The following is a 15,726-nucleotide window of genomic DNA, read 5'->3' as shown; positions in this document are numbered from 1 at the left end:
CTTTGGCAATATTCGAGATCATTAAGAGAAATATTCAAAATTGGGAAAAAGAAATTCATGTTTGAGAAGGAAAATATAGACATACATGTTATTTATACCCTCTTCCTGATCACCCTGTCAGCATCTCTCCATTCTTCACATGCATCTCCACTGTTCAATCATCTCCAGTTCTTAACTCAATCTCTTTCAACAATGTGGCTTTGGCCCCTGACATTAAACTCTTTGAACTGTCCACAGTGCTGATTTTCCACCTCTGTTCTTCCTTCAGCTGATAGGAAGAAGAACCAATGAAAAAATTCCCTGAATGACCCATGGAGGATTGATCCTACCATGTGACTTTGTTACATGATTTTGATACTACCTCATTATTCTCTCAAAATTTGCCCCTTCATACTATCTACCCCATCTGCCTTACCAAAAACGTATATCCTGGGCAGCATCTGCCATTGAAGAAACAAATGTAACAAAGAACCTAAGGTGGGGAAGAAAGACTAGACCAAAGAGATATCCTTATGAAGTCCCAACATAATATACAACATCAGAAATCCATAGAACCATCTAAGAGACAATCATTTCCAATCCCAGAACTATATCAAGGAAGTGTGGCTCAGAGGAAGCAAGAGTGGAGATGATGAGAAGAAGACTGGGTCTGCAAGCTTTGGCTCCACGGATGGCAATCACCACAGATTAAGCAAGCATCCTGTGGATCACAGGAAAGGAAAAAGCATTCACTGTCATTAGCCTCCCTCATAGTGCACACAGAGAGAAAATAAGATCATCATGGCTACAGAGTCAATTCTAAGATGTAAAGTAAGATGGCCCAAAGAGTGAACCACTAAATGGTTCTGAGAGTGACAAGAAGAGTGGTAACACCATAGAGTCTATAGGAGAAGCCATCCAGTTAAAAGTTTTTCAAAACTCCTGAGAAAATGCACCCTAGGATTTTACTCCTCCCTACTCACCTATTACAGGAAGGGTGATTGGAAAGAGAAATATCAGAAATAACCTCAAAATGGGACATGTTTTGAGTTCTTGCTGAAAATCATGAGGAAAAAATAAAGACACACACAACCCTGAGATATCTTACTCCCATCCAAAAATGTGTGGTCATCTCCTAGGACTTCTCCATTTATCAATATCCTGGACTCCCTGTCCAGTCAAAAGAGTTGTACAGAGTGTAGTAATTCAAATGCAAAATATTGCATTAGGGGTTAAGACAAGCACATAGTAGAATAAATAAATTGAAAAGGACCTTGACAGCTTACTTCATAGATGTTGAATGTTAGCTAACAGAAATTAAATTTACACTTTAAATTTAGAAAAATTTGGTCATTTAGAAATATCAGCTATGGAAGTGGATAGAGATTACAGCAAGGGCAAACAGAGCAAGCTCCAGTCTGCTTCAGGAATATGTGGCCAGTACAATAAAGAATGCACTGTGCCTGCTGCATTGTGCTGCTGTCTCAATCTGATGCAAGAGGGCATGAGCCATCCTATCTGTGGTCCCTTATCCATGGTATTTCCTTACTATAGGCTTCAATGCTGATGGAGATTTAGAGGTATTATATCCCTATTTGGCAACTTGTGGGTTAAAATGACATTTTTATACATGCTCATTCAAGGAAGACTTAGCCTTACTCAAATAATAATGTTGAAGAAACAGTCTGGCAGCTTCAAGTTAAATGAATAGAAACAAAGTGCTATGCAAAGCACAGCATGCTAAAAACCTGGAGCCCTAATGCTAATTTGTAATGTGTTTAGGGGAACTTAGAGGAAATATAAGACTTATTCTTTGCCCAAGCAAATGTATCAGCCCTATGAGGACATACCCATCACTTACTCCTCATATGGCTGTAATGCAGTACACAGGATAACACAACTAAAGGAATAAAACCAACATTTATGAAAGACCAATGATGTGACATTTTATGTTTAACACCATATTTAATTCTCCATAAAAGCCCTGTGCTGTGTCATTCTTTATAAATTAGAGATACAGTAACTAGTCTGAGAACTTCAGGAACTTTCTGAAGTTCAGAAAGATAGCTAAGTGACAGAACTAGAATTTGAACTTGTTCCATATAACTGCTGTGTGCCTTAAATGTCAAAGTGCATAAGAGCACTGAGAAGCAATGTTTCAAGTACTCAGAAGAGGGACGGTCCCTCTGCATTGTAGTGGCTAAGGAATCACTGACATCATTTAAATGGCTTCTGCATCGAGCCATCTTTTTTTCTCACAAATTGTGCACTCTAAACAAGACTCTTCAACCTCTTTAGCAATGGAGAAATTACTTACCTCCCCTGACTGTATACTCATCTTGTAACAACTGATTGTTAGTAAGTTCTTCATTAAACATTGAAATAGAAGATGCTGTAAAATTAAGCCCAGAGGCTACCTAGTCATAAACAATGCCCCAACTTATACCAACAAAAGTACCACTGCCATTTGATTGGTCCATATATTGTAAGCAACACCAGACACCCAAACCATCATCAATTGTGTGCAAAGACATATCTTTCCTTCCCTTATCTACTCTCCTTGGATCTCTCTCTTCCTCTGTCAGTTAACATTGATTCAGAGGAAGAAAGAGACGCAGATCAATGATTTCCAAATTATAGGTAATCATCCTGTAAGTAGTGTGCTCTTCAAGTTCTGACATATAGTACAATGAAATTGAATGGAACGTCATGGAAACTAACAAAGAGCATTGCATATAATTAGGATAAATACTGCCTCCTGAAACTTTTGCTTGATTGCTCTCTCTCGCGCTCTCTCTCTCTCTCTCTCTCTCTCTCTCTGTGTATGTATGTGTGTGTGTGTGTGTGTGTGTGTGTGTGTGTGTTTACACTCAGGCATTTGTACATACAGGTGTATGTGCACTGGGTCTTTTTTCAAATGCATTCCCCACTGTAGGCCATAGCCATAACTGTGTGCATGCTTCTGAACGCTCAGTAAACTCTCCCCAACCCATGTTTCTGTTGGGTCTTTAACAAACTGCCCTAACTGGGAAAGACAAGGTCCCTGCATATTCTGTCCCCACACCATACCCCAGATAAGTTGCATGGTTGGGAATTGAGCACTCATCTGGGGAGCCAGGAGATAGAAGTTTAACTTCACCTCTAGAAAAGCAGATTGTGATTCTGGGGAAACTTCCAATCAGAGAGATGGTCAACTTAGAGTGAGAGAAGAAAACATGACCACACAGTTCCTATGGTTACCAGCTCTGCTCCTCCCATGCCTGCTGGGAGCAATAAATCCCAAGACCAAAGATAAAATCAGCACCTGCCATGGGCAGCCTCTGTAAGAAGATGCATCTTCTTTCTCTCTTTCTGCTGCTCTTTCTCGTATGCTCCAGTGCTGAAGCCGGTGAGTGTTATATTTCTTCCCTCTGTAATTTCCAGGATCAGCTCCTAGAACAAAGACATTTAGTCTGAATATAGTTGACTATTGGGAGATAAACATTGAACAGGTTCTGAAGCTCTCTCTTCACACTCCCAGAGTGATATCTCCATTTGGGATATTCCTATCCATTCTCTGCAACTTGCAGCAGTTCCCAGTAACAAGGAATCCTGTACTGATAGGGAGAAAAGTCCAGAACAAGTGGGGGATCCCCATGAAAATATGTTCTCTTCATCTTCTGAGTTTCAGCGATACAAATTACTTGTGATTTGGTTGTTTTGTGAACTGCTCATAGGCTGTGAGAAGACCAGATGAGAATCTGGAGACCATGTTCTCCACAGAGACAGAGGAAGGGTGGGCTGGGTCAGGGTGGAAGTGGGAGAAATTTGAGGTAAAAAATGTCTAAATGGCATCTAAGGCAAGGTTGGCTAATGTGTCTGAAGGAGTAAGAATTTTTGGAGAATTTATGGGCAGAAAGAGTAGGTACAAGAGAGCTGAGAGGTTGATAGGCAAAACTCAGGGCTTGGATGACATTCAAGGTAAGTCTCTTTCAATCTTAACCCACTGTGCACTTTCTGGAGAGAGCATCAATGTTTATGTTTAAACCCTGTGGTTCTCTGTTCCAGGGGAGATCATTGGGGGCACAGAATGTAAGCCACACTCCCGCCCCTACATGGCCTATCTGGAAATTATCACTCCTCGAGGTCACCTGATATCTTGTGGTGGCTTCCTGATAAGACGGAATTTTGTGCTGACAGCTGCTCACTGTGCAGGAAGGTGAGACAAAAAAAAAAAAAAGTCCTGTTTGTCTCCAAATGAGAAATAAACAACCAGGCTGGAGACCTGGGATATACTCTGGTGGGTTCTGAAGAGGGAATCCTAGGCCTGGGAGCTTTCAGGAGAGAGAAGACACATGCTTAAAGAAATCAGTCTTATTAAATAGATTCCCTGAGCCTCAGTCACTGTGTGCTCAGTTCCCCTACAAGGAAAAGGAGACCTCATCCCAGGTCCTCCCCCTGAATTAGTGCTCCTCACCCCCTCCCAAATACATAAGATACATGATTCTTCTCAGGGCCCACCCAGTTTTCTGGGCTACTTCCTCCATGTCCTTTCAAGAACATTGGCCACTAGTTCCCAGGGTCCAAAACCCATCCTTTTAATGGGAGGCAGAGAACAGGGTACACACTTCCCACTTTTCTCACTGTCTCTAGCTCTGAGGTGCTGGCCCCAGATAGGGCTTTCTGAATTAGGAAGTACTAACCCTCTCCTCTGGGATCTCAGTGGTCTGCTCATTCCCCAGAAATTCCTAAGGATCCTGTCCTGGACAATACATCTGTTCCAGAGAAAGTTCTTCCCTGATTAAAACCTCAACCATACAAAAAGCCACAAGTGGTCCAGAAAGTGGGGATACATAGAGTCCAGGACCCCAGTTGGGGGATGGGGGTCCAGCCCCTTTTGTCAGAATAGGCACAACCCAGGAGAAACACCAAGATGTCACTCTTTCTGTTTGTCCTTCCTTCTTCTTCACAACAGATCTATAACAGTTATGCTAGGTGTCCATAACAAAAAAGAGAAAGAAGACACATGGCAGAGGCTTGAGGTCATAAAGCAATTCCCTCATCCAAAATATGATGACGTTTTGCTTCTCCATGACATCATGTTACTAAAGGTGACAACATTTTTCTTCCCGTTTTCTACTTCCTTAGACTTCTCCTTCAGATCCCCATTGCCCTGAAATTTCCCTGGCCTTCCTCTGGATGGTACCACCTTTCCACTCCCTGTTTGGGCTTGAATTCTAACATAAGGCAATTGACCTCTCTATCCCTGGTTGCTTCCAACTGCCTCCCAATCCATTTCCTGCACTGACAAACCATCATTCCCTTCACAGTTGGAGGAGAAAGCCAACCTGACCCTAGCCGTGGGGACACTACCCCTCCCATCCCAATTCAACTTCATTCCACCTTGGAGAATGTGCCGGGCAACTGGCTGGGGAAGAACAAATGTGGATGAACCTACGTCTGACAGTCTACAGGAGGTGAAACTGAGACTCTTGGATCCCCAGGCCTGCAAACACTTCAGAAGCTTTAAACACAACCTCCAGCTGTGTGCAGGCAATCCCAGGAAGACAAATTCTGTATACAAGGTGATCCTCCAACTAGGTTCCCCCTAGATTGTCAGTCAATGACCGAGTTTGGAATAGCAGGAGTGAAAAAACTGAAAGTGTCCCTCCTCCTGTGGCCCTGGACAATATCTGACAACCCATTCCAGTCTACACACACAGAGTAATAATTGGGGGGGGGGGGGACACTCCAAGAAAGGAAGACCTAGATATTCCATGAGTAGCCCTGATATGAATCTTGATCTGTTGACTCCAAGCTGGGGCCCATGGACAGGAGTGAAGAACTTCCTGACTAACCACCTATTCTCTCTTTCTCTCCCTCCTGCTCTCCCTCTCTCCTCCTCTCTCCCCCTCCACAGGGAGACTCTGGGGGCCCCCTTCTGTGTGCTGGGATAGCCCAGGGCATTGCATCCTATGTAAATCTGAACGCAAAGCCGCCTGCTGTCTTCACCCGAATCTCCCATTATCGACCCTGGATCAACAAGATCTTGAAGGAGAATTAACATTGGAACCTGGGTCAGCCTGAGGAAATCTGTAACTACAGATGAGCAGGTTCTCTGTGTCACTCGCTCTGGCCCACCCCACCCCAGGTTCCAGCTGAAGTCCTGTCACATCCCTGAATTTTCAAAAACTTCCTAAAGTCACAAAACTCTCAATAAAGACCCAGAATCCAGATTTAAGCATCCATTTCCTCTCTTTGCTGCTCTTTTCTCCCTACACAAAGCAACCTGACTCCCGGGGTGTGTGTGTGTGTGTGTGTGTGTGTGTGTGTGTGTGTGTGTGTTGTGTGTGTGTGTGTGTGTTTGGTGTGTGTGTGTGTGTGTGTGTGTGTGGTGTGTGTATGTGTGTGTGTGTGTGTGTGTGACAAACACAGAGACCTAGAGACAGACACAGAAAGGAAATAATGAAAAAAATAAAGAAGAGAAAGTTTCCCTGAAGAGGCAGGATCCATATTTTCAGGGTAAGCAAGAAGTTATTCAGAATCTTTCCTTATCTTAATCATGAACCCTGTATCAACTCTAATGTATCTTTAGTAATTGCAGCATCACTGAGAACCTTTTGCATTGCAAACAAGATTTGGGATCTTTAAATATCTCTGGTCTTTCCCCCACTGCAAGTCAGTGGCAACCCCTCTCCTGTCCACCAAGTTATTACAACCAAAATGTTACCAGGCATTAATAAATGTCCCTGAGGAGGGGGTGGGGATCACCCTCAGGAAAAGACCATTGGTTTAGGTACATAATATAAAGAAGGCAGTTAGTGCCGCACAGTGTCCTCCTCACGGTCCATGAGATAAGAGAAGCTCTTCCATCACCGCAGCTTCAATCTGAGATACAGAGGAGATGGCCTCTCACATGATGATGCAAAACAGATACCAGGAGCAGGAGAGGACAGCATCACAGAGTTTGCTTGAGCAGAGCTTTCCACAAAGGGCTCTGGCCACTCCAACAGGAAGACTAGAGCCTAGAGCCTGATTGGCACAAATATTTGTCAGGGGAAGGACTAGCTAGAGGAGAGAAACAGCAGGCCAGGGACATGCCAACAGGAGCCCGGGAATACCCACAGCAGGTGAGGTGTGGTGATTTCCTTTGAGCACATGAATTATTTTCAGGAATTTATCTTTAAGAAGTAACAAAGACATTCATGAAGATTCATGTATATTTTCATCTCAGCATGTTTAATTATTTAAAAAAAAACTATCTTCCTGGCCATGAAACAATTTTAGTCATAAATTCATGTGACTGAATATTTTTAACTCATTAAAAGATTAAGTTCAAATACACTCTAATGAAAAAATTCAATATAATTTAATGCTTTTGAAAAGCAATATGCAAATCTCCCTATACTATAATCTCAATTTTTAATTAAATATTTCATGTATGCATAAGAAAAAAAACTGGAAGTAATTATATAAAAATAATTATGGTGGTTATCTCTAAAGGATAGAATTAATAGCCATTTTTATTTTGTTTATATACTGGCTCTGAGACCCATGTTTTACAACTATAGAGACTCACTACTACATATTAATCCACCGGGGGATAAACACACCCATCCACAGTCCCTGACTGGTCAAGGTTTGCTCCATGGGGAGTAAGCATCCTTGTAAGTCATGTCACTCAGCCCACCCAGAAAGCTACTAGGGAAGCTGAGGCTATATGAGTTCCCTTTGGCCCATACTCAAGCATGGTGGTCTTTTCTTGTCAACAGGCACCATGTATGGGTGTTCTTTGTTCTTTAGCAAAGATTGATGTGGCCAGGGATTTATGATCATGGAAATTATGTGAACTGGGAAGGAAAGCTGATTGAGATGATCAAAGCAAAGTCAGCTGGCCTTGAGATTCTCCTTTGAACTCCAATGGCCTTTGTACAGAGCTCCAAACTGACAGTGACTGAAAGGCTGTGACTCTGAAAAAGTCAGCCCTATGGGAGTGGGGGGGAGGTGACCTTGGTTTTGGAGTTTGACCTGTCTTCCAGAAGGCCAGCTCCTCCAGCCAGATGTCCAAGCTGAGAGCAGAAGATGGGTCATGGGGCAGGGAGGAGAGCAGGCAAGCTTTGGCCTTGGTTCCCTAGAGGCCTCACCTCTGACACCCTTTCAAGAGTTCCCACACTAAGTCAGGCCCAGCTTAAGCAGTGATTTTCTTCTCCTTCTGTTTGGGCTTCATGTTCACAGTACCAGTTTCAAGGTGAAACACCATGACTCTGAGAGTAAACCACCCATGAGTCCCAATTAGAACGCTTGGCCATTCACTCGAAGACTCCACTGTACTCTGTTATCCTGTCTCCTAGGTTCATAAGTATTACCATTGTCATCGTCATACTGAAGATCATTATTCTCACTATTGTTACTCATCATTATTGCAATTACTACTGTTATTATTATGTATCATTATTATTGCATTGAGTAAAGTTTCTCAATATGTTTTGGGGAAAAAAAAAATCAGACCTGGGGACTCAGCACAGTCAAGAGGCAAGCAGTTGGCCCTTGGTCTCCAGGTACAGCAATCCACCCCAGGTCCCAGAGAAGTAATCACCCTCTTCTCTGCAAAATTTAACCACTGCAGAGGTGCTTAAACCAAAGTCAGCAATCATGGGAGGCACAGGGGAAAGGGAATCAGGGCCTACAAGGAAGCAGGACGCTAACCCTAAACCCTAAACCCTAGGGTAGAATAGCAGCTGATACACAGGAAGGACTGAGCTGAGTTCCTCACTGTCTTGATGACTCATGACTATGAGAGACTCAAGCTGTGCTTCTATTCACATACCCAGAATCACTGGTTCGACAGAACCAAGACACTCCCATACTCTCCCAAATCTGCCTTCAGTCTAGTCACACTCAGGACACTCCGTAGTGGATCTGTGCCTTCCCTCTTATTCAGGAATGTCAGTATCAGTGTCCAGGGACTAAAATGCCAGCCCAAGACCATCCCCCCAAGCATTTATCCCTCAGGAACAAATAGCCCCCACTCACTCAGAACCCTTAAGAGCTGCTCAGATATCCTGGGACTCCCAATATGAAGAAGAGCCTTCCCTAGTCTTCACAACTTTCTTTAGCTGTGTGGTGCCCTAACAGGGAGGGAGTGGAGAAAAGCCATCATCCTCTGGCTCTGCATACTAACCAGTGCTGGGGGGTAGGGGGAGTTGGGGGTGTAAGCAGGAATCTTTCTCCCTGAGCCAGCAACAGCAAGCAGCATAGGCTGAGTCTCACCCAGCCCAAGAGCTGGGTCAAATAAAGCAAGAGGTAGAGCACAGTGGGGATGTGGGGAAAGGTGCTCTTGACCAGCCATGGGCACCAGCCAAAAAAAAAGTCAGAATAACAGCAGAGCTAACACTCTCCTCAGCAGATGAAGTATCCCTAAAGGAGTCTTCCTCTGCACTTACTGCCGTGGGACAATTTTTAGGGGCAGTAGCCCCAAGAGTCAAAGTGGCCCTGGGAATTCTAAAAGTAGACTTCATGCACAAGGGCAACAAAGAACAAGTTTAGAGATGGGAGTTGGGGTACTGAGTAGTAGAGCAGGTCGATAGAGTTCATGTATTATCTCATTTAACCCTAGAATCAGAATAAGATTAGAGATAAAACACTCAAACTTATCTTAGAAAGGTAGTACTGTATAGTGGTCAACTCTGGAACTAGACACCTGGGTTCAAATCCCAGCTCTACCATGTAAGAATTATGTGACTTTGTACAAAATATTTATCTTTTTGTGCCTCCATTTTCCCATATCTGAAAAAAATAGATAATTATAGTACCTATCACATTCAGTTGTCAGTATTTAATAAACAAATTCTTGCTTAAAACACATAAGGGCTCAACTTAGTTACTTGCTATTGCTCCAACTGCTGTCACCTAATCCAAAATCCTAATTGTATGAACAGGACCCAGAAATGTAAAAGGACTTCTGTGGTCACACAAGGTTTCTGACTCTTAGCCAAGGTTGTTTTTCCTGTGTCATTGAGCCTTTAGGAACTGGAATATTCATTCAAACGAACTTAGTGGTTGAGTTTACCATGTCCCACCCTAAACAGATATTTACATTCCTCATCCCCTGGGGACCACCCAACCTAGGTGGCTACTCCACTTTCTGATCACTCAGATAATTAGAAAGTTTGTGACCTAAAATCTGCTTCCTGGTAGTTTGTGCCCAGGAGAAACACCCAGGAGACATCTAGGAGCCTACATTCATTCTGTCTTCACACAGAATAAGTCTAATACTTCAAACCAAGACCACCCTCCAAGTGCTTAAAGATCTTCTCTTTCCCTTGCTAATAGCTCTCATTTCTCCAACTACCTCACTCACTTTGCTGGAAATACCCTCAGAATAAAGCCCGTGCATTCCTGGGACAGGTCCCTCATATATCCAGCTATTGTGAGATACCACCTACAAGAACAGGAGGCAAGAGCCCTGCCTTACCCTGACCCCCCACAATAAAGAAGGGGACAAGATGAGGTGTTGCTGAGGTCACTGGAGGAGTGGGGCAAGTCAAGGTCACAAATTGGAATCAGGTCCCTCCCCTGACTGAGATCCAATCATTCAAGTGTCAGAGTCATGGTGTAGCTGATGCGTGTTGATATCTGAGATTTGCTTCAATAATGAGGGGAGTGGGGGCACAAGAAGAGGAATGGAAAGTACAAATGGAACTAAATTGGCCATGTACTGATCATGGTTAAAGCTGAGTAACAGGCACACTATATAATCCTCCCCATTTTTGTATGTTTGAATTTTTTTATAATAAGACTTTTTTATTTAATTCTTTTTTTAATTTGTTCTTTTTAGTTATATATGGCAGTAGAGTGTATTTTGACATATCATACATACATGGAGTGTAACTTCCCATTCTTATGGTTGAACATGAAATGGAGTTACAATGGTCATGTATTCATGCATAATAAGACTTTGAAAATGTTTCTGATATAATATCTAACACAAGAATATGGCCCCCTCCTTTGTCCTTGAAATATATTCTTCCCTGTACAAGACAAAATGAAGGCCAGACTCCGCCCCCCCGGCCACCTGCCCACATGAAACCATTGTCCTGCCTCTGGTCCACGTATAACACCATGTAGAGGCAAAGGAAAAAATGTTTATGTACCATATCTCCGACAGTGTGATAATGCATGTACTTGTTTGTGAGATTATATGTAATTTTAAATTAATTTCAAAGTTATTACATTGATTTTCTCCAACATACATGATTAAACAAAAAACCACAAAGAAGCAAGAGACTTTTTTAGAAACATCATCATAGGGGTACAGAATGTAAACTAAAATAGCACAATCTTAATCTTCCCTAAAGATTAAAAACTTGGTGCCCAGGGCAGAAAATGTGCAAGAAAAGACTCTTAAGGCTCCAGGCCCAGTGCTGGGAGAATCACTCAGGAGCGGCTGAAAGAAGGCCTGAAAGGTGGACACAGCCAAGCCCTGCTATCTGGGCCTAATGCCATGATTCAGCCCAAGGCAGTAACTCTATAAACAAGCTCCATCAGGCCTGTAGTCAGGAAAGATGGGAGTAGCCAGAGGTAGAGACTTGATTCTGAGAAGCTAGGGTTGTTCCCATTGCTGGCTGCTGCCGGGCTGGAGCTAAAAGCCAAGAGTGGGAAGTTGTGTGGGTTTTGTTCCTCATCACAAGAGTTTTCACCAACATCCAGGAGACACCCAGGCGTCCCCAGCACAGTCACTGACCAAGATGAACGCAACTAATGAAGCTCCATCAAAAGAGTGGGGGCATGTGGTAAAAGGGGGTGTGGGTGTCAGCACAAAGGGTCTAGGGGAGACTTGGCTTTTCCTGGAAAACCCTGAGCTGCTTCTCTTCTCCCTGTAAAACATCCCGTGACTAAACATTCTTCACACAAACCTACTGTGGCTGCCCTTCTGTGCCCCAGACCTCTCAGTCTGCCAGGCTAGAGAGAGGTGGAGAAAAAGCTTACAGATCTCCACCCAGATTATGTGATTTGTGGCTGGGGCCGTTATTTACTGAGCTTATGGTTTTAATTAAATGACAAGAGGCTCCTGTCCTCACTCAACCTTCCAGTACTTTCAACTTACTTGAATAGTTTGTTTTGGATTATTTGGTTTTGTTTGTGTTACATGGCTTTAGGGCTACAAATGCAATCAACCCCAAGAAGAGGAGATGGCAGCATTACTTTGGGGTTCATTTCCCCATCAATAATTGCATCATTAGGCCAGGATAGCCAAGAAGCTGAGATCTTTGCTAGTTATCATAATGCTTTTTCTAATGAAAATCTGCTGTGGTTTTCCTCTAGCACATGACCTTATCTTTACTCTGTCTGCCAGGCTCTAAAAAGTGTGCCACGACCAACGGCATGTTTTCCATCACCATCCCCATCTCTGGGCTGTAAAGCAGTGATAATGATTTGTTCTTTGGGCCTTTATCCTCAATGGGCCTTTTTGTCAGGTCCCAGCGGCAGCAGATGGCACATTCATTTGGGACAATCTGGGTAGAGTTCAGGAAACTAATGGGAAGTGCCAGACCCCAGAGCTTAGAAGGCTGGCTAGCACTGCCTTTTCAGCATGAAGAGGTCTCGGGAAGGAGAAGCTGCTGGAACTGGAGAGAGAGTCGAAGTGCTATTTCTACTAGCTCTAGTAGTAGCTATAGGACAGCATCTGTGGGCTGTGATAGAGGAAGAACCCACAGCTGATATATCAACTCCACCTGCAAGCAGAGAACAGGAACAAGGACAGTTTCCAAAAAAGCCCCAGTGGAGAGCAGATTGATCTGTTTTGTGCTACTATAACAAATACCTGACACTAAGTAATGGATAAAGAAAAGAGGTTTAATGGGCTCATAATTCTGGTATCAAGAGGGTCCAAACAGCATGGTATAGCCATCTGATTACATCATAAGAGAGCAGAGAAGTGGGAAGGGAGCCAGCCTCATGCAGAAGGAGTCAAGCACAGGGAGCACCCCTGTTTTATAACAACTCACTCTAAGAAATATTTAATGCAGTCACATGAGACATACCACTGTCAAAAGATAAGCACTGACTTCTGACTGAGGTTGGTACCCCCATGACTTAATCATTTTCCATGAAGCCCCATCTCTTGGAGATCCACTGCCTCTCAATATCAAAACATTAGGACCAAGATTCCAGCACACAGAACTCTGGAGAGCAAACCACATCCAAACCATAGAAATGATAAATGGAAAATAACTAAACGTAGTCCCTTTACTGTCTGAGCCCAGTCACTAAGAGAGCCTTCCATAGAGTCCTTTAGCCTGTTCTCTTTCCCGTGTCTTTGGTTGAAACTCCAAAAATAAGCCACACTCTTTTTTAACAGGATGTTCCTCAACTCTTCCTCTTCAAGGACAGATGAAAAAGAAAAAAAATCACATTACTTAGATTTCCATAATTTCAAACCTATGCTAAGTAGGTTTTTGTACAAGGAAGGTAGCAAGCCAAGAGCATAACTCAATTTCACATGGGGACAGGAAATGCTACTTTTTTTTTAATTTTTTTATTGGTTGTTCAAAACATTACAAAGCTCATGATAAATCATCTTTCATACATTTGACTCAATTGGATTATGAACTCCCATTTTTACCCCAAATACATATTGCAGAATCACATTGGTTACACACTCACCTTTTTACATAATGGCATATTAGTGACTGTTGTATTCTGCTACCTTTCCTATCCCCTACTATCCCCCCTCCCCTCCCCTCCCATCTCCCCTCTCTACCTCTTGTGCTGTTGTTCAATTCTCTCCCTTGTTTCCCCCCCTTTCCCCTCACAACCTCTTCTATGTATTTTGTGTAACATTGAGGGTCTCCTACCATTTCCATGTTTTCCCTTCTCTCTCTCTCTCTCTCTCTCTCTCTCTCTCTCTCTCTCTCTCTCTCTCTTTCTTTCTTTCCATCCCTGTGTAATATTGTAATATTGGGGATTTAACTAAGAGACTTACTTACACATACTAGGCAAGCTTTACTGCTTAACCACTGAGCTACTTCACCAGCCTCTTTTGTTTTGAGACAGAGGCTCACTAAGTTGCCCAGGCCAACCTCAAACCTGTGCCCCTCCTGCCTCAGCCAGTGGAGTAGCTTGAACTACTGGCAGGCACCACCATGGCCAGGAGTAACAAGTTCTAATCCTGGCTCCCACTAACAGTGATGTAACTTGGATTCCACCCTCCCATCACAGAGAGGGAATGTTCACCCATACCAGAAAACAGGGAATGACACTTACCAAAGCTCAGCTAACAGATTTAGGAGAACAAAGAATTTAACATCACTTCTGCATTGTGTTTTGCCCTCTTTCTTCTACACTGTGTGCTTTCTCTAGTCTCTCACTGCTCCATCTGAGAGAGGAGATGACATTGGATCCTCCCATTACACTTGATTGATCTGTAGGAGGTATTCTTCCAATGCTTTGCTAAAGAGAGCTATACTTTTAAGGGCTCTTATGTATAGGATCTGAGCAGGGAGTAGTACCAGGAAACTCAAAATGAAATCATGGCCTATATGCTAGAGTTGAATTTAAAAGATGCAAAATGATAAATGGAATCCTAGCCTAAATTCATCCCATAGTGGCCAATTAGGTACTTGAACCCCCCATATGATTGATCCTTGGTCCCTGAGTGTATATGAGGAATGTATATACATTACCTAGAAGATATCAGAACTCTAATAATTCCCTGGTTTATAAAATAAGAGACATTATGACAAGAAAGGTTGACTTCAAGCCCACCACCCCTGGCCACGATGGTAAATCAGAAATAGCACAACATTCTAGGTAAAATGGCACAGTTTGATGGCACCCTCAGTGACTGAATGCAGGATATGGTCCCCTGGAAAACCAAATGTACCATGTGTTTAGTTACATTTTTTATAACTGTAACCAAAATATCTGACAAGAACAACTAGAGGAGGAAAAGTTATTTGAGACTCTTGGTTCACAGGTGGCCAATACCATTGCTCTGGGCCCAGGGTAAGGAAGCACATCATGGCAGAAGGGCTCAGCAGAGGAAAGCTTCTCCCCTTGTGGTAGCAAAGAAGCAAGGGGGTAGGGGAGGAAGGAAGAGGAAAGGGTCACGGGAAGAATAACCCTTTCAGGGCAAGCCCTCAGTGACCCACCATTTCCAGCTATATACACCCCACCTGCCTACAGTTACTATCCAGTCAGTATATCCAAACTAGGATGGACGGAGTAGGTTACAGCTCTCGTGAGCTAATCCTTTTACCTCTGAATATTCTTTCATTAACAGGAGCTTTTGGGAAAACCTCATATCCAAACCATAACACCATAGACGACAAAGACCACCTTCAATTTCACCAAGTGGTAGCCTCAACTGCCCAATTACTGCCACTAGATTGCATGTCTTTTTTAAAAAAAACAAAGTCTTGCTAAGTTATTGACAGTGGTATGAGACATAAGCACCGACTTCTGACTGAGGCCTTGAATTTGCAATCCTCCTGCCTCAGCCTCCAGAGTAGTTTGCATTAAATGCACACATCAGCATGCCAGGCAGATGTATATCATATCTCTACTGGAATAGACCAACACAACCTCTAGCATTTGATATGTAAAGGTTTTGGTCATGAAGGTGTATTTTTTTCAATCCCATCAGGGAGAAGGATCTGAGCAATTTTCATTCAATTGGGATGGAAAGAAGTCTTACCCCAGCACCATGTTAACCCTCCTGTTCTCTCCCAATATAGTCCAAAGGGGCCTTTAAACATCAGACTGGCC

The 15,726-nt window shown here is 43.1% G+C and overlaps 1 protein-coding gene across 1 annotated transcript; it reads left to right on the top strand.

Annotated features, from left to right (window-relative positions):
- The first annotated feature begins 3,295 nt into the window (after positions 1 to 3,295).
- On the top strand, positions 3,296 to 6,192 carry LOC143395170 (chymase-like). Its single transcript, XM_076850122.2, has 5 exons — positions 3,296 to 3,367; positions 4,027 to 4,177; positions 4,934 to 5,069; positions 5,289 to 5,543; positions 5,879 to 6,192. Exons 1-5 carry the CDS (start codon positions 3,310 to 3,312, stop codon positions 6,020 to 6,022), a joined length of 744 nt encoding a protein of 247 aa, XP_076706237.2. The 5' UTR covers positions 3,296 to 3,309; the 3' UTR covers positions 6,023 to 6,192.
- Positions 6,193 to 15,726: the final 9,534 nt, after the last annotated feature.

This window comes from Callospermophilus lateralis, chromosome 3 (assembly GCF_048772815.1).
Source record: "Callospermophilus lateralis isolate mCalLat2 chromosome 3, mCalLat2.hap1, whole genome shotgun sequence".
In the NCBI taxonomy this organism is placed as follows: Eukaryota; Metazoa; Chordata; class Mammalia; order Rodentia; family Sciuridae; genus Callospermophilus; species Callospermophilus lateralis.
This window is presented reverse-complemented; position numbering and strand designations above follow the sequence as displayed.

Excerpts from the sequence above, each read along its gene's own strand:
- LOC143395170 (XM_076850122.2), top strand. The coding sequence starts at position 3,310 with ATGCATCTTCTTTCTCTCTTTCTGCTGCTCTTTCTCGTATGCTCCAGT. Across the intron at positions 4,178-4,933 it reads GCTGCTCACTGTGCAGGAAG|ATCTATAACAGTTATGCTAG; the intron begins GTGAGACAAAAA and ends TCTTCACAACAG. Across the intron at positions 5,070-5,288 it reads ATGACATCATGTTACTAAAG|TTGGAGGAGAAAGCCAACCT; the intron begins GTGACAACATTT and ends TTCCCTTCACAG.